This window comes from Diabrotica undecimpunctata, chromosome 4 (assembly GCF_040954645.1).
Source record: "Diabrotica undecimpunctata isolate CICGRU chromosome 4, icDiaUnde3, whole genome shotgun sequence".
Taxonomy (NCBI): Eukaryota; Metazoa; Arthropoda; class Insecta; order Coleoptera; family Chrysomelidae; genus Diabrotica; species Diabrotica undecimpunctata.
The window spans coordinates 157,202,047-157,227,589 of record NC_092806.1 but is presented as its reverse complement, the minus strand read 5'-3'; the positions used below and the strand labels follow the sequence as shown (position 1 = coordinate 157,227,589).

At 33.4% G+C, this 25,543-nt stretch overlaps 1 protein-coding gene across 6 annotated transcripts in view; it reads right to left on the bottom strand.

Moving 5' to 3' along the window:
- Positions 1–1,234: 1,234 nt before the first annotated feature.
- Tango5 (Transport and Golgi organization 5) overlaps positions 1,235–25,543 on the bottom strand; it is a 58,404-nt gene continuing 34,095 nt past the window's right edge. For all 6 annotated transcript variants that reach the window (XM_072530707.1, XM_072530710.1, XM_072530709.1 and 3 more), the window contains 6 exons: positions 17,748–17,983; positions 10,939–11,084; positions 9,362–9,497; positions 6,585–6,734; positions 5,158–5,320; positions 1,235–4,597 (listed from right to left, as the gene is read on the bottom strand). In XM_072530707.1, the coding sequence (XP_072386808.1) occupies positions 4,172–4,597; positions 5,158–5,320; positions 6,585–6,734; positions 9,362–9,497; positions 10,939–11,084; positions 17,748–17,983 (1,257 nt within the window). In that variant the 3' untranslated portion in view covers positions 1,235–4,171. The remainder of the gene's footprint in view (positions 4,598–5,157; positions 5,321–6,584; positions 6,735–9,361; positions 9,498–10,938; positions 11,085–17,747; positions 17,984–25,543) is intronic.

Below are 25,543 nucleotides of genomic sequence, written 5' to 3'. Positions count from 1 at the left end.
TTTGTGAAGGTAGGCTCGTTAAAAAGTTTCACAGCACGATATATAACGGAGAGCTCAACCAAATATGTGCTACATACTGCGGGTAGACGGAAAAGAAGATTGTTTTCTAAGGAAATGATTGATGCCCCTACTCCGTCTTCGGACTTGGATGCATCTGTATAGATTTTATAGTAGTCGATTTAAAATTAGTGTTTAGATTTTGAAGTATGGATTTAATTCTTTCGTAATATGGTTTTTTAGTATAGCGAATATCTTTAAATTTGTTTACATATTTATTTGTAAAATTATTTTGATATATTGGTTAAATAAATGCTGGGTACCGGGGAAATTGGAAAAGCCCCTGTAATTAATCGTAGACTTTTATTATGAATAACATCTAATGATTTAAAAAGAGATTGATTACCAGTGGAATAGGCAATTGCTCCATAATCTAGCTTAGACTGTATTAAAGATTTATACAGAAGAAGTAGAGTGGATTGGTCTGAGCCCCAGTTTTTGTTAGAAAGAGATCTTAATACAATCTTTTATTACAGGAAAGGATGAATTGTGATCTTTCCATGTAAGCTTTGAATAAACGATTAAAACCCAAGAATTTGTAATGATCTCTAAACTCCAGCTATTTCTCATAGATTCTGAGTGTTGGGGGTTGTGGCAAGGAGCTTGAAGAGAACACAACTATAACTCCTATTGATTTTTCTATTGAAAGTCTGTCAGGTGAGACCAATTTTCGAGAGTATCTAAAAAGTTTTGAAGAATTGATGACATTAAGGAGACATTTTTGCCTTTAATAGATACCACTAGGTCGTCAGCGTATAAACGGGCTTGTAAGGGTACTTGAATATTTTTGATTATATCATTTATTGCCACTAGAAATAATGTTGGACTGAACACGGATACTTGGGGTGTACCATTTTATAAACGATAATTATTTGAAAGAATATTATTTATTTTCACTTGAAAAGATCAGATGTTTAAAAAGTTTTGGATGAAGACAAGGCAGTGACCTTGAATATTCCAGTTATGAAGTTGTCTCAAAATGTTGTACTGTTACTCAATAATATTCTGTTGCTATTTAGCGATCGGCCACTCGATTCAGTACCAAACTTCTGGCTGGAGTGTTATTCGCATCATAGACCTATTAAATTACTCACACTGAGCCATAAAGCCGTGATTCTCCTTTAAAGAGAGTAGAAATTGACAGGAATTCGTGGGAAAAATGAAATAAAATAAAAAAAATATTGAACTGAATTTTTATTTCTTATTGTACTGTATAAAAACTGCGACTGGCGGAATATCAATATTATTGTTAACAGGATGTGTGTAAATAACCTAATCAACGTTTAGTTTAATCAGTTCTTTCTTTAGTATACCATCTACCATATTTACTTAAAAACGATAATTGACAAGAAATAAAAAGTTCACTCAAAATAGGATAACAGGAATGGTTGATTCAAAATACCTATATACAAGTTTAACAAAATAAATAATACGTTAGATAAATTTATACGAGGTGTTCACAAAAATGTGCCTAACAAAAATAACTGCAAATTCATATCAACCTTTCCAATAACATCTCTCCCATTCCACTAAAGTAATGTACTAAATTGTATTCCTGGAGATATTGGACATAAACTTACTTCTAAATGGTACAGTGGTCTTTTTCTAAGAGTATTTGTGGGCACCCCGTATATTAAAATGATTGAAAGGTTCGTTGGAATATTTATTTTAATAAAAACAAAAGTATATGCTACTTTTGTACTTTCCTTTTGATATTGCTTCTTTTTAAAGCACTTTCGAACACAAAATCGAAAAAAAAAACGTCTGGACGATGTGTTCACCTTTAAATTTTACTATAATCACGTAAATTTCAAAAAAATGAGAGAATAACAAAAACAATCATCAAAAAGGCTAAATTTATAACATCTTATCGATGCAAAATATATTAAAAATGATTATTTAGCGCGAATCAATTAGACTAGAATTTATTCATTTATCATGACGTCGATTTTTATTTAGGCAGTGGCTATTATTTTCTTGATTACAAAAGAAATATCGTTGGTTTGTTTTAGAACATTTAGTCGATTATTTACATGCGATATACAAACAACTACTATTAGAAAGTTACTGAAGATCATAGAGCTGTGATAGATATTTAACTGCTTAAAATATTTTTGACACACGAAATGAGAGTTGACGTCATAGTAGACTTTTTTAAAGATGGTGGGGTATGTAAAAACAAATACGAATCTGAAAATATAATATAAAAATATAAAAGAGTAAGAAAGGCATTAAGAGTATGATAGTATTTGATTAAACACGGAATAATTTTGGTTTCTGGCATATTTAGTAGATTATTTTTATGCAAGATGTAAATATTTATTAAAAAGAAAAAAACTAATATCATAGATCTGTGCCTAAAATATCTATTTGACATATATGAGATGACATGGCAGCTGGCTTATGACGTCATAGTAGTCATCGTTGAAGATAGCTTGTTACGATAGCAAAATGATCTAAAAAGGAGAATTCACGGAAAATATGTTTTTATAGTAATAACAAAAATATTAAGATATAAACACACAAAAAAGTACGACAATCGTTAAGAACATCATAGTACTTGATTAAAAACGGATTAATTTTGGTTTTTTTAGGATATTAAGTCGATTATTTGGACGGGATATGTAAATATTTATTAAAAACAAAAATGCGAAGATCGTAGATATGTGATAGATATTTAAACGCCTCAAATATCTATTTGACAGATGAGATACATTGGCCGCTGGCTTATGACGTCATAGTAGCCATCTTTAAAGAAAGTGGGCCTTTTACCACAGCAAAATGATCTGAAAATGAGAATTTACGTGGAAAACATACGTTTTTATAGCAATAACAAAAATATTAAGATATAAACACATAAAAGACTACGAAAATCATTAAGAACATGATAGTATTTAATTAAAAAAGGGATAATTTGGGATTTTTTAACATATTTAGTCCATTATTTACATGTAAAATGTAAATATTTATTCAAAAAAAAATAACGAAAGTCGTAGATCTGTGATCGATATTTAAACGTCTCAAATAATATATCTATTAATCTATTTGAAATATGAAATGGCATAACAGTTGACTTATGACGTCATAGCAGCCATATTTAAATAGGGCGAGACCTGTCACAATACCTACAGGATTTGTAAAAGAGAGTTTACATGGAAAATGACACTTTTTATAGATATTACAAAGGCATTGAGATATAAAGACATGATGGAATAATCAAAGCTCAAACAATTTTATTGTAATTATTACAAAAGGAATAATTTTGGTTTTTTGGCATATTTAATCGATTATTCACATGAAATATTTATTAAAAAGAAAAAACGTGGATCATAGATCTGTGATAAATATTTAAACTTCTCAAATAGATCTGAATGATCTGTATAACATGTATAACTAAAATGTAGTTATTTTATACAAACAACATAAAATAAAACGAAAAAGATCAAATAACGGGATAAAAAAATAGGATTATGTATAAAAGAGTATAAAAATTATAAAGAATACTATTGTAAAGACACATATTGAATAAAGAGAAGATTTTAAAAGCTATAAAGAACGTTCTCTAAGTTAAGATGAAGAGGCAAAACAATAAATAGGGAATATCAGAAAACAGTGAAAAAAAACAAAACAAATGTAGAGAAAATAAACCAAAATGGCCTGATTATTAACAAAACAATGTTTTAAAATGAAAATAGCTTCACTTTGTATGCATGACACTTATAGTGACATAAAACATAAAAAAAAGATAGCAAACTTGTGACATTATTAAAAAAGGAGAGAAGATGAAAAGTCGGTGTGAAAAAGACTGAAGACTAGCAAAATGGGAAATAAAAGCGAACAAAAGTAGCAAACCAAGCCATTGGATATATTTTACAGTTTTTCTAAATACAGAGTGATTAATAGTAAAAGAATATGCAGTGAAAATAACTGTATATATTTAATTGGCGGTTAAAGTCCAAATATGAAATTTTTGTTGTTTTTATTAAAATGTCGAGGCTATAAAAATTATCACTGATAATATAAACTATTTTTCATTCACGCAAACATTTTTTAATACATCTTGCATCTTCTAGAAAAATTATGTACACTAGGAACTTGTCTATCAAAAATTTGCCTAATCTTTGCTAGCTTTGGTATTTTTCTTCTTGTTTATCCGCTTATGGTACGACTGTGCGAACGAGTTAACTATAGAAATAACAAAGTACAGCACCATGGCGATGACGAACTTTTCGAAAATAGACCCTAAAATGTTTCCACCGTCCGTAGTCGCTTGCGGGGCGTTTTTGTGTAACTTCTGCTTTTGGCCGCTCAGGAAGGCCTTGAAGGGTACTTGGAGCTTTTCTCCGATGACGGGAACTAGTTTTAACCAGTCTAAGGCAGTGTCTATTAGTGTTTCGTTGAAAGCGATGATGACGAACATTTTCTGGAGGTGCATTTTGATGATGGCCTTTCCTATTAGGGTGGCCCCGAAGAAGGTCCAGAAGGGGACTAGGAAATGGCCGCAGGTGATGCCCGCCAAGTCAAACAAGGGGTTTGGAATCTGAAAATACAAAAAAACATCGTTACTATTTTCATCATTTCAAACTATACTCAAGACCAGTAGCGGCTCGTGGTAATTTAAAAAGGTTATTCAATTAAGGTATGTAATTATAGAAATGGTGAATAAGTCCATATTATAATAACCCTTTTTTGTTTAAATTTGATATTATTTATTACTGTTGTTCCTATAATAAACAAAACATAAAAGAAATATGAGATAAGTTTTTTTTATCGTATGCAATACATTAAATCAATGCGTTTTAGAAACAAAATTTAAACTTTCTAAACTAAAAAATATCTGGGTGTTTTTGTGTTCAATTTGTTGAGTTTAGTCTGGGTTTAATTTGAATTCCGAACTTGGCACGTGCATCCAGCGGCGTAGTACAAATAAATATGATTAATAAAGTTATATTTTAATGAAATTTTATTGGGAGTTCACTGCACCACTGCTCTGCTTGGTGAACCAATGGAGAAACCGCCCCTGCTCAAGACACTTATACACAGAAACTAAATATTTAAAACAATTACATTTAAGACGATAATTCTTTTAAATTTACTCACACTAGCACAGGCCAAAATTCCTAAGAAGCCAACTTTTTGTACGATCTCTTCTACGAACAACTTTCCTTTCTCCACTAACGTCAATTCGTTCCTGTGGTTTTTCTTTTTCTTTTCTAGTTCTTCGAAAGCTTTGAGGTCTTCGTCTTCATCGTCTGGATCAATACTAAAATAAAGATAAGTTAATTGATTTGCTAGTCCTTCAAATAGATTCTAAAATAGCTTTTTTAAGCAAAAAATTCTTAACAAATTGTAACGATTTTGGTGTATTGTCAATACAGTTTTACTGAAGTCCTCTCTAACGCCATCTATTTTCGTTTCCTGTCGATTAGGAGACGAGTCTCTATGACGTTGAGAAATTGTTGAAATCACTATTTTATTTCAAATTTAAGGCGAAGATTTAAGTTACATTCTGTCATTCTAGTGTCTGGGAGGAGAGAAACATTTGCCGGAATGGTGCCGATCTTCGACAGAGAAGGCACTCGAAGAACAAGATTCTAGAGTATATTATTGGCAAATTCTAGATTTGTTAGGATATTAAAAAATCCTAAACTGAGGGAACAATGTAAAACATGGACCTCTGTAAGGTGTCTCAGTCAATTAGTAGAAGAGGTCCACTTTTTCACGCCGAAAAGGAGGAAAAAACAAGGAGGTATGAATGAAAAGCAAAGAATGTCTATTTCTCTCTCTCTCTCTCTCTTTCTCCCTCCCCTTTTTTTCCTGTAAGCTCTCTCAGCCAATAGTAGAACAGGGTCCACTTCTACACGCTGAAAACGAAGTAACAATCAAAGGAATGGACAAAAGTGAACCAAATAAGGCCAAGAACATCTTGGTTGGTAATGGCGACTTTTTAAAGATGCACGAAGTATTATTTGCATTGACCACTTAGTATAATAGAGCACAGTAATAATTGGCGTGTACCATGTAGTTCTATTGGACTGTTTTGACGCCGATTCTGTGAAAAAATTCCTGCGTTTATTTCACAAAAACTTGTCAACGTAACCGCTTACAAAGCGATCGTTTTTCAGACAAAATTACACGAATTCGGAGACGAATTGATCTAGCATCCATAGTACTCACCAGATTTAATCACCTATGAATATTTCCTGCTCCAAACTTAAAATAGTTTTGGTTTAGAGTTGTGGTGATCTAAATGCTGATGTTTATTCTCGTTTTATACATTAGTACACGGCTTTTGTTACTATACAGCGTGAACAGTTTATGAGATTTACAGAAGGCAGAACTGGACAAGAGACATACAAATGACTGCTAATTTATATTAAAATCAACATATTTTTTTGTCCCTGTCTATTTTAACAACTTAAGCTGTAAAAAACCGGTGAAAATGTTTTTTCCTCGTTAATTAAAGAAAATATGTTAATATCTAATGTTTGATTTAGTGTTACATTTATATAAAAAAGTACACTTACCCAGATAGTCTTGCTGCTCTAGCCATAAAATACGGCGGTAGTTCCCCCAAGGCCGTACCGGCACCCCAACACATGGCTTCTAGTCTAACTTTAGACATTATACTAAGGAACGATATTACGCCAACTTTCCCGTCGGTAGGGCAGACTATCCTAAAAGAATATATATTTTTGGAGACATTAAATCATTAAAAATATTCTTACATGTATATAGCGTGATATAGGCAACTAATAGAATGCCAGTTTGAAGGTGTTGTACCGTACGGAAAAGTTGTCCTCAGTTTTGTATTTTGGTTTAATCTCGAATATTTTTCAGCTCAGAAATTACTCATATTAGTTGATGTTTCTTTATTATCTATTTTTCGTTTGAGAAGCAGTTGCAATATTTACATAACCCCTAAAGACGTTTTCCTACATTTAACAGTCTTAATAACTCTATTCCCGTTGACACTCCTCAATACTTCTGTATTCGTCTATATATTTATGTTCCTAATGCTCCCATTCGACGTATTCTTGATATTTTGAGTGACCACGCTTCTCATTGTGTTTTGTGCTGTATCTCAATTCTTAAGAAGTTGTTTTAGTCCGATTGGTCATTGCATTTCTGCGTTTTATACTTTTCTCATATTATTATGTCTTTGCATGTGACGTATTGGGGTTTTGGTCTTTTATCCAGCTCTGTATTTTCTCCAATAAGTTCCTCCCTCTAAAAAAATTATAATCTTATAGTGTTTCAAACGTTAAATTCCCTATTTACCATTCTCGTGTTTGTTTAAGCAGCTGTTTTATTTATTTTTTCCAATATCTGTACTATGAAATATACTTTTTCACTATTCTTTTTGAATTGTGTCTGCTGATGATAGGCCATGACAAACCAAAATCCAAAATTAATGTGACAGTTGATTAATATATGAAACAGTAATAGGTCCATTTACAGACCATACAGCAACTTCCAAATCAGGGATAAGAACCTCCAGAGATCTCCATTCCTCCTACAAACAACATCAACACCAGGACATCTAGAAATATCAGTTAAGTTTCTTTTTCTCTATAATCACTGTACTAATCTCCAGTGGATAGCAGATTTTATTGATATTTTCCAATCTATCATCTTCTTCTTCCTCTTTATACGAAATTCTGCTTGTTCATTGGCGGACTAATACCTCCATGGAAGGTTGTCCCTCCATCTTTTGCGCGGTCGTCCGATACTTCTTTTGTTTGCCCTTATGTTATATCTGTAGACCAGTCTTTGCACACTATCTTCATATTGAGCTATCAATATTGCGTCGTCTGCTTAACAGAGTATTTTTATTTCTTTGTTTCCCATTCTGTATTCTCTTCCTTTGTTAACGCTTTTGATGATTTCATTCATAATCAAATTGAAGAGCGTGGGCTCAGAGTCCCCTTGTCTTATTCCGCTGTAAGTTGTCAATCTATTCTGACTTCCACTTTGTTGTTTTGGTAGATGTTTTCGATAGTTTTTATAATATTTAGGGGAACTTCTCTATTATACAGAAAATGGATTACATCTTTAAGTCTTACTCTGTCAAATGCTTTCTTTAGGTCAATCAGACACAGAAATGCTTTTTTGAATAGTATTAGTTCGCTCGTTCTCCATTCTTCCGGTATTTTATAATTTTATTAATGAATGTTGTTAATTGTTCTGTCATTGCTGCTCCACAATATTTCATTAATTCGTTTGGTAACCCGTCTTTACCTGTTGCTTTTCTGTTCTTCAGCTTTTCAAGTATTTTACGAACATCTTGTACATTTATATTAAGTTCTTCATTTGTGGTAATTTCTGGCGTTTCCGGGTTTAGAGTCTTTTGTTCTTCCTCTGGATAGAGCTTTTTTAGGTAATCAATCCACGTATCCTTTTCTATGTGCTTTGGTTCTATTAGTTCCTTTACCTCCGTTCTTTAACTTCTTATAAAGCGCCATATTTCCTTTTGCAGACCCTAAAAACCATGTTCCATTTCTTTCGAATAAATGCATAAATAAATAATAATGTGTAATTTTAACTCTTTTATTTACTGACACATCAGCCTTAAAGTTTTTCCTGCATGTAGGTATTAGGTACCTATACCTACAATAACCGGGAAACAGGGTGCGAATAGGCGCCCAACGTGGGGATCAACAACGTACGATGCTGTATGATGCTAATTGTGCTACAAATTATAATGCTTTGTATCACACGATGCTTACCAGCTAGCATGGGTAGCTAATAATGATCTATAATTGATCTGAATATAAATTGACCAATGTTAGGTTCATAATACAAACTTGTGTGACTCTTCGTTTTAAAAATATATGTTCGGTGAGATTATTTCCAACTTTCCGGCTGGCCTACTGATTCTAGCACAGATTCTTATCTATTCGCAATATTGATTATACAATAAAACATTATTTTTAAGTTTCTAGGCCGTGAATTATCTATTCCTGACATATCGTCCGCAACTGCGACAACGGCCGCAACCTGCTGTCGCTTACTGATGATCTTCATCCAGTAGTTGTACTATTTATAGCCTTATAGGAATCTATCTATTGGTGCGAATCTGTGTTGGAATTTTCGGTGCGTCTGGGAAGTGATTTTTGTACTTCATATTGCTTAGATCCACATCTAGGATCAACCGACAGATCCCGGGGGCACAGAAAAGCTATACATAGCGTAGATACCCAATGATCAACATCGGTGAGCTACAGAAGGCTACAACTACCGCGAAAGCGAACACTACTTGATAATATTGATTATAATACATTTAATGTAATTAGGAACTTACTCGTCGGGATACGGTGGCTCAGGAAAGTCTAAACTACCACATTCATACGCCGCTAAAGTGACTTGAGCTATGTGAGGTCCGAGGTATAACAAAAATGTATGAAGGCCCGTACCTAAACCTACTGACGACAAAATGCCTAAAAGAAAAACATAAAATTAATTTTTCGAGTTCATTATTATATAATAAAAAGAAACGTTTAAAAATTTTCGTTGTACATTAATCGCTGAGACAGAAGACGAGCTCCAAAGATTAACACACATATTCAATACAACGGTCAAGAAATACAATGATAATATCAGTAGAAAAAAAACCAAATGTTTGACAACATCTAAAGCAATGAAGTAAGGTTTAGATATCTGGGAATAGATATAACTAGTTACGGATATGTCGAAGAACAAGTACAACAAAGCTTAAAAGCAAGTAAAGCGGCGGGATCTCTTAATGACACAGTCTGGAAGAACAAACACCTAAGACAAGACACAAAAACAAGAATCTATAAAGCAGCAATTAGATCTATATTAACATACAAGGCGGAGGACAAGATCTAAATCGAGACGACTACTAGAAACAACAGAGATGAAAATACTCTGACGAATATCAGGAAAATGTCTGTTGGATAGGGAGAGAAGCGAAAAGATAAGAGCATGCAATATAGAAGACATAAATGGATGGGTGATAAAACGGAAACAGGATTGTCCCCAAATGGACGAAGAAGTATTGACAGACCAAGAAAAATATGGTGCGATAATTTAAAAAATTTAGGAGGTTAATATTGAAGAAGAAACAGGCTTTACAGCCTACATACAAGAAGAAAGAAGAAGAAGAATGATTGTTTTGACACCAGTGATAAAGGATATCAAGATTATGTTGAAGTATTTGGCAATCAAGTAAGTTGTTATTTTTGAGACACATTTTTAGGTCATCGGCATAGAATATTATCATACTATTGAAGTGCATTCAAGCCAAATCGCCATGTATAACACAAATAGTAAGAAGCTCAAATTGGATCAATGTGGGATTCCTGAGTTTTTGGAAAAAAATTAAATTTTTGCAAGAAACATATAGATTATAGAAAATCATTTCAAACAACTTGGAAAAATTGCAGAGTAGAGATACAGCACGATAATTAGTTGTACAGGATCGGTCACTGGATAATTTCAAACGGTAAGTTCGAATTCTTTCTAAATTCCCTGCGTCCGATTCTTCTCGATCGACGATGATAAAATAAAATGTTGAAGTCGTGAAGTAAAATATAGTTTTATTGACAGCTACTGAATTATTACACAATAGTTGTTGTTGAGGTTGAATATTTATAATAGACTGCGTCCCAAACTCGTCCCGAAACTATATTTATAATCTCACTAAAATGCTACGATTCATCAAATAAGTGTATTGCCGTCTGCATAGAACAAAAACCTTGTAGAGAAAAACACGTGAAACAAGTGTAGGAGAATGACTAGATACTGGAATTGAATCTAAATGCAACCATCTATATATATATTTTAAAATAATATTAACCAAAAACAACTGCAATTTTTCAGTTCTAATAAATAAAGTCAATAACAATGAACACTTACCTAACCCTACCCAATATGAACACCATAACAATTTTTTATACGCCCCTTGTACCAACGCTTGGTGTGGTCCTTTGGAATTTACTAATATGTACAATAATAATACTGAGAGTGAAATCACTCCGAGGATAACTTTACTTGCTAAAATTCTGAAAATAAAAATAGCGATATATAAAATCAGTTTACGGAACTCTAGTCATGACATTACAATAAAATAGTTTTATCGAAAGAGAAAGATTTCAAAATTTTATGACTTTTTTCACAATTTAGCAATATATAACTTTTTCTGTAGGTTAACATAGATCACATGCCATAAGTCAATTAAAAAAATATCCGTAAGGGGCGCTTACATCTAGGTTTCGTATTAACATAACCTCATAATCTTCTATTCAAAAACAACGAGGAAAATAAAAGTAGCCCTCATCCTACTAAATGAAGAAATAAGTGTAGCAAACACATCAATACCGTTGCTGCACTAAATATGGTTACAAATACTGCAAGAAGATTAATATTAATATACCATCACTAACGAGTTAATTGCAGGTCAGAGACACATCATCTATGATTAACTATAAACAAGCAACGAAAGATCAGAATTTGAGGGTACAACACTTCTCAGAATTTCTACCTCAAAACATGGCCGATGTCTATAGATCAAGGCCAATTAAGTCAACTGTCAAATTGGTATTCCCGCCACCGCCAATATAAACATTTAGAGGTTAAGATCGTTCATAATTTTGATCTCAGCATTTTTTTAAACGAGCCACAAGGAAACACAACATTTTTAAATGTTGTGTCGTTTTATCTCAATTATTGTAATTATTCAATAGGTTAATCGTTTAATAATAAATAAAAAGGCGAATAATAATTGCAAACAGGTGTTATCATGGTCTATCAAAGTACTTAGCTAACAAACGTCTGTCTCAAAAAACTCGTATAAGGCTGTATAGAACACTGATAGTCCCCGTTCTCACATATGGATCAGAGGCATGGACGCTAACGAAAACAGATGAATCCGCTCTATCCATTTTTAAAAGAAAGGTGCTACGCAAGATATTTGGAGCGGTCTGTGAGAACGGAATATGGAGGCGTAGATATAACTTTGAACTGCAGAATATCTACAAGCATACGTTTGGTGGTAAATATATTACCACTATAATTAAGCGAAACCGCCTGCAGTGGGCAAGACATGTAGCCCGGGCCCCTGAATCGAACATGATAAAAAAGATTCTAACAGCGCAACCCGTGGGAATGAGAAGACGGGGTAGACCAAAGCTGAGGTGGATGGATGGGGTAACACAAGATGCGGAGAAGATCGGAGTCGGCAACTGGAAAATGCAAGCAAGGGACTGAACAGAATGGCGTAGAAAGCTTGAGAAGGTCGAGGCCCTCTAAGGGCTGCAGCACCAAGATGATGAATCGTTTAATAAAATGACCCTTTAACTTTACCCATTTATTTATAAGTTTTAAAATACTGCTGACTGATTTTCAATAAAATAGTAATTTCAATTGGTGACGTATAATAACGGTTGCTATTTAATCCACAATTGTTGTTATCTATTTCGTTTCCTAACGTTGGAGTTGCTCGTTACAGTAATCGTTTCTTTATTGGTGTAATTAAACTGTTTTTTATAGTTACAAAAAGTAGTTGACAAATCGATGTTTTCGTTTGTGTACATGTTTATGTATGTAAAAACATTAAACCAGTCCATTTATATAAATAGAGTAATATATTGTTTGCTTTGTTCGAAGCAAATCTTATTTATATATGAAAATGCTTTTATATCTCAAGGTCATCTTCTTTTTTGTTCAATTCATTTTGTCCAATGTGTCTTTAACCCTAGAATACTAAGCTTATTTTTACCTTCATTTACATTAACCATCGTAAAATTTACTACGCTGAGAACAAAAATGTGGTCATTGAAAAAGTATTTTATGTAACTTAATTTTAGAAATTATTTTGAACAAGGAGCTAAAAATCACAAAAATTTCATAAATTCCACATTTTAGAACTACAAGGCTGACAACAAAGAGGGGGTATTCACCACAAAATGACGTTTTCTAGACGGACAAAATGGACACATGGTCACATGGCACGTTTTAACACAGTAGGGCATAATTCGTTCTTGCTGCCAGTGTTGCCAAAACACTCAAGGAAAAATCGTCAGAATTCTACTTAAAAAATCGTGAGATTTTCCGAATTCAATAAAAGATTCTTATTAGAGGGTAAGAATGAGAAAAAAACGAGATCTATAAAAAAATACGTGTATATTTTTACAACCAAAATAAGAAGTACATGTATTAAAAAAACTTTACAAAAAAAACTTTCCAAAAACCTAACACAAAAAACATACCTTTTTTTACTGGATGTGACCGAAGTCCACTTTTTTCCCAGTCCAGTTTGTATTTTTGTCGGTAAACAATTTTCTTTTTTTTTACTAGGAGGAGATCCAACATCACTTTCGTCCCTATCTGCCATTTTGTAAGTCGCTTATGTACCGGTTTTAATAATAAAATTTATCGCAATTCAACACGGCTTCTAAAAGTAACCTTACAAAACTGACGGCCAAACAAAACAAAACAACAAGCAAGCGTAATGCGACGCGCGCGCAGTAATATTGTAGCTGGTGCAAGAGCGGGACTTCCCCGAATTCTGATTTAATTTAATCCAGTACCAGAGAATTGTGGATGGTAGAAATAAAATGAATACTTTTAGCTCCTTTTTTGTTCAGTTATAACGGGTTTATTAACAGGGTTTTTCTGTCTCTAAGTAATTTCTTTACAAAATTATGTATAAAACTACTTATTCCTCTAAAGTGAGTAAAAATCGTGTAAATTCCCATATAATTACCGAATTCGTGTAATCCCATGATTAATCGTGAGTTTTGGCAAAACAGCTTGTTACAGTTCCAGATTTAAAATATTTTCAATAAGTCACTTTACCGAGCGGTTCAAAGTTTGCCAATTAAAGGCGGGTACACATATGCGAGCAGAACTGTTCGCGAACCGTTTGTGAACGCTATATTCGTCTATTTGTACGACGGGACGAACCGCTTGCGAGCTGTTCGTTCGTTGCTCGTCAGGAACCGAAAAAAATACATTTTTTTCTGGTGATGCTATTTTTCTGCTTTCGTTGTTAATTATGATTATATATTATCCAAGAGTATATGTAAGCTATATGTCACAGAACAAGCAAAGAGGTCATCTTCTTGTTTTTCTGGAGATGTTCATGTTTCGGCACATTTGCTCAAATGTGTCTTCTCCGTACTTGGTTGCATTATAAAATTTAATGATATCTGGCTTTCCTGTTGAATCACATTCTAGTGGACGATTGCGGATTGTCGACAGAAGAAGCACATACTTATTTACTTTTATCTTATAGGATATGATTGTTTTTTTAGCATCGAAGCAAAATAAGTAATGACCAATTTCACGATTTTTGAGATTTATCATCTCGGGAGGTATTTCTCTTTTATTTTGCCGTAGAGTACCAACTATAGTTAAATTTTTAAGAGGTTTTAAGAGCTCTATTGCTAACGGGACTTACGTAAACCAATTATCCATGGTTATGTTACGGTTACTTCCGTACACACCCTGTCCCTTCTCCTAGAGGCTGTCCATTGGTTTTAGTTCTCTTTCGTAAATACAATTCTGCATCGAACATATATTTGGTACCTACATTTACTAAACAGAAATACTATTTTCAGACCATAGTTGGCTGGCTTGTTTGGGATATACATCCGGAAAGGATATCTTGCCTTAAAAGCCAGTAGCTGCTCATCGATTGTTAGATATGATCCGGGCTTAATGGCTGCTAATAGGTATATTTCCTTTCTGCCTGGTGTAGACATTTTATCATCAAAACGTAAAGATTCTATAAGAAATTCAAATCTTTCCCGGCCCATAGTTGCTTTATATATCGCACCAGAAATTGTATCAGCAAACATTTGTCTTGTCGCTAATTGATTGTCTTTTTGGATAGCAGCAAAAATAAGTAGTCCTAGGAATGCATTTCTTCAATATTTACCTTCGAGTTAGTAAGTTTTTCGATTTTATATTTTTGTGCCCTAACAGAAATTTCATCATTTGAATATCCTACAATTATTGTTCCCGAGAATTTGGACTCATAAAACTATGAAAAGCGTCTAAGGGTTTGTACTTCCTTGGTGTTATCAGTGGGGCCTTAACTAAAATGTAGGAAGTTATGTTTTGGAGTTTTAATAGCGGCCTTTGATTGAGAGGACCATCTGTGTTCATTTTTACCTTTTAGACTCGACGGCAACCGAGTTTGCTTCTCTTTAGCTGCAATTTCTGAAGATTCTTCTTAGTTTGGTGTTCTTTGCTGAGCAGGACATTTCCTTTCCTTGTCGATTTTATTTAAACTGTTTTTCCAACTCATTACTCTTTTTAGAATATTTATTTTTCTTTTCTTATTCTTGGATGGCAAGTCATAGTCGGAACTGAGTCATTTTCGCTTGATGGTTCGAACTCTGATTCAGATGGACTGGATGCTTCTAAAATGGCATCTTCCTTTTCAGATACACTTTCTGGTTTATCAGAATTGTTATCCGATTCATCTCGCCACTAATCTTCCACGCACAATTGCAACTCGGCTTTAATTCTAGCTGCGTGAGAGGTCTGCGCATGCCTCTATTTTTCGTATTTATAATTTACACTATTCTTCTTCTTCTTAGAGTGCCATATCCCTACGGAACGTCGGCGACTACCATGCTTATAATATTTTTATACCGATCTCGGTCTTGCGCTACGTGTAGCAATTGGTCCGCTGTCAAACCTGTCCACTGCCGCAAATTCCTCAACCAAGAGAGTTTCTTCCGTCCTATCCATTTCTTTCCTTCGATTTTACCGTTGAAAATTAGCCGAAGGAACTCATATCTTGGTCCTCTGATTATATGTCCAAGATATTCTAGTTTACGCCTCTTAATAATATTTAATAGAGTTCGTTGATGTCCCATTCTTCGAAGAACTTCTTCGTTTCTAGTTCTGCTAGTCCATGGAATTTTTAGTATCCTTCGATACAACCACATCTCAAACGCCTCGATTTTATTCATGATATCGGCGTTTAAAGTCCAAGTTTCACATCCATACAAAAGTACAGACCACACGTAACATCTTGTAAACTTTTCACGGATTTCCAAATTTAATGAGTTATTTAATAATAGAGGCTTGAATTTTTGAAATGAGTTTCTTGTCTGTTCAATTCTACATCGAATTTCGAAGGATGGATCTAGATTTTGGGTAATCCAACATCCAAGGTATTTGAATCTCTGAACTCTCTGCAGCGGTTGTTGGTTTAATATCAGTTGGGTTGCGCCGATATCAACTTTACTGGTCACCATGTATTTAGCTTTATCGATATTTATCGACAGTCCCCAATTTGTGCCTTCCATGTCAACTCTATTGATTAGCTCCTGCAGATCGTCGATGTTTTCAGCTAGAATCACAGTATCGTCGGCGTACCGTATATTGTTAATTATTTCTCCCTCCTATGATAATTCCTTTTTGACCTTTTAAAGCTTCCCTAAATAGATTCTCAGAATACACGTTAAAGAGGGTGGGAGATAGTATACAGCCTTGTCTTACGCCTCGTTCAATACTGATTGGCTTTGATTCTCTGTTGTTGGTATTAATAATGGCTGTTTGGTTCCAGTAAAGTTTGGCAATAAGTTTGGTGTCTTTCTCATCTAGTTGGATGCTCTGCAAGGCGGTAATTAGTCTGGTAGGCTGAACGCGATCAAATGCCTTTTCAAAATCAATGAAGCTCATATATACGGGTTTTCTTACCTCCCAACATCGTTGAAGGGGTGTTTGCATAGAAAATAGTGCTTCTCTAGTTCCAAGACATCTCCGAAACCCGAACTGCTCTTGACTAATTATTTCTTCGCACTTGTTGTTAATTCGGTTTAGAAGAATATGCAACAGTATTTTAACGGCATGGCTCATTAAACTAATGAGTCTACAATCGCTACATTTCTTAACGTTTGGTTTCTTAGGTAGAGGAATAAAGATCGATTTTAGCCAGTCCGATGAAATTTCACTGGTATCATATATTTGATTGAAAAGTACAGTGAGTTCTTTTATATTGTCATTTGAGAGTAATTTTAGCCATTCGCTGTAATTTGATCTGGTCCACTGGCTTTGTTGTTTTACACTATAAAAAACCGATAATATCGTTCTTTCTGTAATTATAACGTTATTACTTACCTTCGTAATATTTACGAAGCTGTGCCATCTTACACGATACACTTAAAGTGTATCGTGGGTACGAATAGATGAGCGGGCGAGAGAAACTGGTGTACCACTTCGACAATATTCTACAACAATGACATTGGCGTCGTAAAACTTACGACGGTTTCTAGGGTTAATAGGTGAATTCCTTCATTGGAATATGTTTATGGCAGAATCTCGTTAAAATATTCATTTATTGCTTTTAGTACCGATTCATTAAACAAATAAAGTCTTTCAGGTACACATTCCCTAGGATTTAAGAATCGATGAAGCTCCGGGAAAGTTTTTTCGGAGATAATCAAGATCTCTTCCACTTGTCAGTCAGAAAAGAAATGGATTTATGTAAAAATATAAAATTGGTCCCCGTCCAACCACCCACTGATCGCTTGTCATACTGTACCTTAAGTGTTATGTTAGTTATCTCTATAAAGTTATATAGAATTTAGATTTGGGGACTGAAGAATGATGTTTTAGAACGGTTTCTGGTTGGATTCTTTAAATAACTACACGTATAAGAATGAATGATAAAAATAATTCAAAGAATTATACAAATTTTCACTTACTTCTTTCCGTAAATAGTGGCTAACTCTATACATTCTCTAATAAAATATTCTACAGTCCTAAGCGGCTTCCTCCACAATACCAAAGACTCCCGCTCATTTTTCTCTTTTTCTTTCTTTTGTATGTCGATGTGCTTTTTGTTTTTGGCTTGTGTCGTCGAACCGCCATTCATATGGTGGTTCCCCGTTGCGTCCTTCTTCTTTCCATGGCCAGCCATAGTTTTTCCTAACCTTTGCAACTGAAAAAGAAAAGAGTTCTCGTGAATTTAACGTAAATAAATTTATTTTTTAAATTGGTTAAATTATTTAAAAAAAATGGATTTGAGAAAATTTCTAGGGGTTGGAAAAAGCGGATCATGTTCCAAATCTACAAAAAGTGAGAAGATACTCGTACATCCTTCAGAACTTTTGAGAAATACTTTAAATTGACCAGACACAATAATAAATATCACGTCTATCCTTGAATAACTTTACTTTTGAGCTGTATTACATTCCTCACAAATATTCTGCATTGAATATGTCAGAGAGTTATCCAGAAGGATAATCTGTGTATATTACAATAAAAAAATACCAGTTTATGTACTTTTAACAATTAAATCCATTGTAACGATAAGACTACCTAAGAGAATTGAAATACTATTATAAAATAATACCTCAATCGACCATGGGAGCTTATCGTCTATGCTTCGCCTAGCTCAGTCTCTCAAGTGTGAATCCGTCTTGTCTTAAACTATGAATTAAACAATGAAAATTCAGTTGGTAACAAATAAAACAATGAATTAACTACATAATCATATTTATTCAACATAAAACAAAATAATATTTAGTTTGCAAAAACAACCCTGCCTAAAGCTTTACAATAAACAAATTTAAAAGCGATACTTATGGCATCGATGGGTTGCTTCGTTCAGATACTGATAATGTATGTTATTAAATCAGTACTAAGCTTCATGTAAATGTTTTACATAGCATTCGACTCATAGTGTTTTACTTCATTGTCTATTTATAACATTATAACACTTTTATAATGAAAATTATGATCCTATTAAGTAAAAAAATATACTTTTTTATAACGAGTTACAACTTGTTTACCATAGCCGACGCATACGCATACAGTGTGTAAAAGCCAAATGGAATAAATTCATTATTTAGGTTACTGTACATATTTATAAAAAATCCCGAAACATGTCAAATTTAAATTATAACTTGACATTCTTTAACGTGAAAATGCAACCCCTACCTTCAACCCCCTTAGAATGACAGGTACAACCCCCAATTTTTAAAATAGGAAGTATAGGCTTGTGATATATCGTTTGAAAGGTCTTTTCATTCTCCATTCAAAAATGTTGTCGCTTTCAAGTTTATTAAGATTAATTAAGATAAAATTAATTAAAATCATGTGGTTACTGAAATTCGCTACAATACAATTAAAAACTAAAATGTAATGCAAAACGTAATAAAATGTAGAACACGAAAGAGAACTATGAATGTTAATGAAGTAGATGTTCAAAATGTTCACCGCGAACGTCTTAGCAACATCCTAATTTCAAATAAAACTGTCTTCTAACATTATTTAACATAACAGGCGTGATCGACCTAATCGCAAGCGTTATTCGTTCTTTTAAGTCATTTAAATCAGAAGGTTTAGTTTTGTACACATGGCTCTTCACATATCCCCATAAAAAGAAATCTAATAATGTAAGATCAGGTGATCGCGCTGGCCATTCAATCGATCCTCGCCTCCCTATCCACCGATTGGGAAATATTATATAGAGGTACTGTCGGACATTAAGTTGGTAATGTGGTGGTGCTCCATCCTGCTGAAACCATATCGTATTCGCAGGAACTTGAGGGTTTCCTGGATCAGGATATAAATTTGCCAACGTTGGAATGCCATCATTTTGAAGTAGTGCCAAATAATTGTTGCCATTCAAGTGCCCCTCAATGAAAAAGGGACCAATGATATTGTTTCCTACAATCCCTGCCCAGACATTAACCTTTTGAGGGTATTGAGTGTGTTCTTCTCTCATCCAGTGAGGATTTTCCGTGGCCCAGTAGCAGCAATTTTGCCGATTAGCATGACCGTTAAGTGAAAAAGTACACTCATCAGAAAACATAACGTTTTCTAATTGGATAATATTGTTATCCAACATGTCCATCATTTGCTCACAAAAAAAAGTTCTCCTATCAAAATCGTCTTTCATGAGCTCCTGAGTAGGTATCATCGTATAGGGATGCAATTTATTTTCTTTTAATATGTTTACTATCGATGTATGGCTAGCATTGAATGTAGTGGATGCCTGTCTACTCGATGTATGTGGATTTTCCTGAAACTCAAGCAACACATCTAATTTGAGTTCATCACTCAGTGCATTGGCAGCTGCTTTTTTTATCTGCCTTACATGACCAAACTCGCGAAACTGCTTCTCTATTTTACTAATTGTTCCCTGGGATATAGGCGATAAATTAGGAAATTTCTCATGAAATAGGCGAGTTACTTCCTGTTGTGTTCGGGTGTTATCTCCGTAACCAATCATTTGTAAAACTGTTATTTTATGCATTTCCAATAATCTAACCATTTTTCAGAATTGAATTGAACGAACTTTTTACTTAAATTAAAATACTGACAACTTAAATAAAACAATTTACTAATGCGTGTTAAAATATCGTTGCCACGGAAATTCTTTAAAGTTTTTTAATGGTTACCATCTAAAAACCACATTGCTATGGTTTTTGTTCACTTTCTCATTATCAAGACCTAAACGGGAAATAAGTTTTGAGTATATTTTAGCGAATTTCGGTAACCACATGATTTTAATTTATTTTATCTTAATTAATCTTAATAAACTTGAAAGCGACAACATTTTTGAATGGAGAATGAAAAGACCTTTCGAACGATATATCACAAGCCTATACTTCCTATTTTAAAAATTGGGGGTTGTATCTGTCATTCTAAGGGGGTTGAAGGTAGGGGTTGCATTTTTACGTTAAAGAATGTCAAGTTATAATTTAAATTTGACGTGTTTCGGGATTTTTTATAAATATGTACAGTAACCTAAATAATGAATTTATTCCATTTGGCTTTTACACACTGTATATTGTTGCGCTACATGATACTATAACAAACAGTTACAGTATCATGGTTACGCTATATTCAAAGATTGTTCACCGCAATCAGTGCCATTATCTTAAGAAATTAAAATTATATTTTTCGCCTTTAATTGGTTTCTCAAATTAGTTTTACTATCTAATGTTAATAAATATTTACAAGTAATAAACCTACGTCATTTTCTTTGACTACTTTATTTATATATTATATACAGATTAGTTGGTAATTTGAACAATAATGTATAGACGTCATAAAATATCCGTAACTAATTATAAATTCACGAATGATTTGGGTTTCAACAAAAATGTATACCCATTAATAACAAATTAATATTAATCAAAGATTAGAAGACTTCTAGCAAAAATATGCACACAATAATAGAAAATAAATATAAAAATAAAAAAAAGACAGTTAAGATTTGATTTTTTACGTATAGTGCCTCTGTATAGACGTATATAAACGTGAAAGACACTTTATATAAATATAAATGTTCTTAATATACGAGCCCCTTCTCATATCAGTTGGCCCACCTATGGAATTTGCAGTTTAAGCCGATTACCATAAACAAATTATACGCTGTATAAAAACATTACCCTTATGGTTTTTTATTTATTTCCAACAATAAAAAAAATTCACTAAACCCTGGCTACGCATTCACTTATGTCAACATACGTTGATTTTTTCATAATTACGTTAAATCCAGAGGTAGCTATGGAAAAATGACATCAAAACAATAATATTAATTAATGTCAAATGTATTTTGTAGTATTGGAAAGCTTTTTGCCGTTTGTGGATTGTACAATGAATACATAACATAAATTAGAATTTGGTACTCACAAAGTAAGTTTTATAGTTTTGAAACAATGAGCAAGAATTGTTTTTAATAAATTTCATTTTATTTTAGGCTAAGGAAAAGCCACTTTTAACATTACAACAAAAGAAAAATAGACTAAGATGGTCAAAAGGGCATAAAGATTGGACTCAGTTGCAATGGGATTCAATACAATGGAGTGATGAGTCCAAGTGTGTTGGAAATAGTAGGAGTCGCGTCATTCGCAGGAAAAATGAAGCTTTCCATCCCGACTGTCTGAAGAGAAAAGTTACATTTTATCGATGGTATTGTAAACATGGACAAATATTTGAATATTTTAGAAGAATCTCTTTCATTGATTATGGAACACAGTTTAACATCAGCGGAAGATTTTGTCTTCCAACAGGACATGCGCAGGTTATCATACCTCAAAAAAGAGTTAAAATCGATTGAAGACCATGACATACCATTTCTGGAATGGGTTTCTAACAGTCCCGACTTATCCCCGATAAAGACTTTATGGCGCGAAATTAAAAAAGCTTTGACAAAACAAATTGCAAGAAATATGGGATTCGTTTACATTAGAATTTTGTCAGAAGTTGGTAAAAACTATGCCTCGAAGAATTGAGGATGTCATTAAAAATAAAAGGGATGTAACTCGGTGGTAAACTTTCACATTTTTTGTTAATATTACATAATATTCTATGCGTTTTTTTAAATTTATTATTATTCTGTTTATAATCAATAGTTTTCATTACGTTATAAAATATTTTCTATAATTAGGAAATTCAAAAATGTTGTTCCATGCATCAAAACTTCTAAAATTTACGCTGCGCTTTTATTTTTGTTCTCTAAAATTTAATTTTATAGAAGAAAATGTTTTCTTGAAGAAAACTATTATTTGATTTTATCAATGAAAGTTGCTGTTGAAGAAACGAAAATGGGGAAAACAAGGCACGTTAAACGAGAAAGTGACAGCGATTAGAGACGAATCGAACGAAGAACAAAAGATTAAACAGATTAAAGAAATAGTTAAAAATATAAACGAAAAACACTTAAAGGTAGATAAATTTATCAAGAAAAAATCATGGATGACAGATGAGAACCTGAAGCTGATCGATAAAAGAAAGGATACGAAGACATTGAGACTCTACAGTTAAAATAGGATAGTCCCAATGTACATTCGAAAGTTAAGAACTCACGGGTGGACTAAGACGCAGACAGAAAGGAAATCTAACTAATTCTGACGAAACATCATCTTGGACAAGCAGGGTAAAATAGTAAGGTGGAAAGAGAAACTCTTTGAAGACCAGTAAATGACGGACAAATAATATTGCAGCAGGAAGTTTATTCTGCAATAACACAGCTAAAGGATGGTAAAGCAGCAAGCTCCGACAATATACAAGTAGAACTACTCAAAGTAATGGACAACGAATCAATAACAATAATATAATCACAAAGAAACTCAACAACATATACAACTTTGGAGAAATACCAACATAGTGGCTGAAGTCTGAGTTTATTGCATCTCGTAAAACTGTTCCTACAGATAATCCATAAAAGCATTTACAAGCTGTGTGATGTCTGGTTGATTACGAGAAAGCGTTCTGAACAGAGACTTTGATCAACTTTTCAACAGTTCTCGAATAAGTCTGGAACAGCTTTGAACAGCCTTTGATCAAACGCTGTTCAAAAGCTGATGAGGAAAAAGAAAATAAAATCCGCTCCTACACCAAAGCATTAATAAAACGAAGAACATAGTCGATTCGCAACAATCCAGTAACAGTAACCCAAGAAATTATTGTTGCATATAAAGAGATGTCCAAATATAGTAGGAAGGAATTTTCGCAATAGCCGAAGAACTCTATCAAGAATTATGTAAACAGAAGATATAGAACACGCCCGAAGAGCCAAAAAAGACGAGCGGACGAAATAAAAAATGCGAATAAGAAGTAAAAAATGGGAAAATGTCCAAAAAGAATTGTGCAGTATAAGAGGATGTAGAAATGGAAGAAGTTCTTGAAAAAATCCAAAACTGATTCAACTTTCATCATAGTTCCAGGCGATAGGAAAAAGATTTTAATGATATTAATCTATAACAAAAACAACCTTATGGAAATACAAAATTATAGTCTAACTACCAAAATAAATACTTATAGACTTAAGAATCTATATCTCGAATAACAAACTCAGAACGAAAAAAAAAAGAATTTCGATAAATCGATCAAACAAATGAAAAAAGCGTAATCGATCATGAAGCTCATGAATGTAAGAAGAAAACAAAACAAACCCAATAGAATACAAAAGAATCATTAAAATCATTAGAAAAAAAGTGAAGAGAAGCTAAAGAAAAGTAGATGTCAACAAAATGCCTAGAAATTGAACAATTTCAGGAAAGATGCGACACCTTTAATGTCCATAAGAAAGTGAAAAAAATAACAGGTAGACACAGAAAAAGACAAGGAATAATATTAAAAAATAATAATAACGAAATAATTATAGGTACAGAAAACAAACTGGAGAGATGAAAACTTTTTACGACGATAACCCTTGTGCTCTATCATTCACAGATCATTGATAAACGAAAAAAGTCCAGAAATAACCAAAGAAACAGTTATTCAGTAGTAAAAGCTCAGGTAAATGGGAAAGCCTCCGATCCAGACAATATCAATGTCGAAGTGCTTAAATTAATTGAAAATACAATACTTGAGAGAGGTGAAAGCTATTAATTACTCCAAATCATATTGGAAGGTAAAGTGCAGGGCAAAAGATCAGTTGGAAGACGCCAGAACTCGTGGCTGAAAGGAGCTGGTTTGACCGCTCATCCACAAAAATCTTTCGTGCAGCAATTTTCAAAGCTACAATAGCCATTTGAGAATATAGAATGATAGAACAAAAAAAAAAGAATACTACAGACACTATAGAATCTAACTTAATACAATTCTTTGTGATTATTGATCTTCTTCTTCTCATAGTGCCTTACACCTACAGTGCGTTGGCGAATTATCTTAAGACCAGATGTCTGTCTTTTGCGGCATGTAAAAGATCGCCAGTATTATTTATGCCTGTCCAGTTCTTTATGTACCGTAGCCACGACATCTGTTTGCGACCTACTCCTCTCTTGCCTTCAATCTTTCCCTGGATGATTAGTTGAGGAGTTGCGTATTTTTTTCCTCTCAGAATATGGCCGAGATATCTAATTTTTCATACCTTGATCAAATCAGTAGTTCTCTCTCAGTATTTGTCTTTCTTATCTTTCTTAGGACTTCCTCGTTTCTCACCCTATCTGTCCATGGTATGCGGAACATTCTTCGCAACGTCTACATTTCGAAGGCCTCCAACTTATTAATGAAAGGAACTCTTAACGTCCATGTTTCCATGCCGTATAACAATATGGACCATACATAGCATTTAACCATCCTGTAGCGGAGATTGAAGGAAAGATCGCGGTTACATAGTAGCGGTTTAAATTTGATAAAAAAATATACACCCTTTAAATTTACAACGAATACACAAAATCAACCGCAAGCAAAAAAGTCAATCTGTGCTTGTTACAGGAGGTGAAAGGAGGCACAATGTCGGCTAATCTCTCCACATGTGCTACAATATTCTTATAAAAAACTCAACTGATATAAGAAAGGGATATGGATTAACGAAAAACTTTGAAAAAACAATGAATAAACTAAAAATGTTGCAGAGGAAAATTATTATATTAATAATTATTATGGAACACGTAAAAATATAAAGATTAGTATAAGAACGGAGATAAAAGATATTATAGAGAAAGTTATAGACAAAATGGAGAATTGCAGGCCAAATAGTATGACAACGTTGAAGCATGAATGAACTAAAACAGTATTAAAGCGTTTGTGACGACAA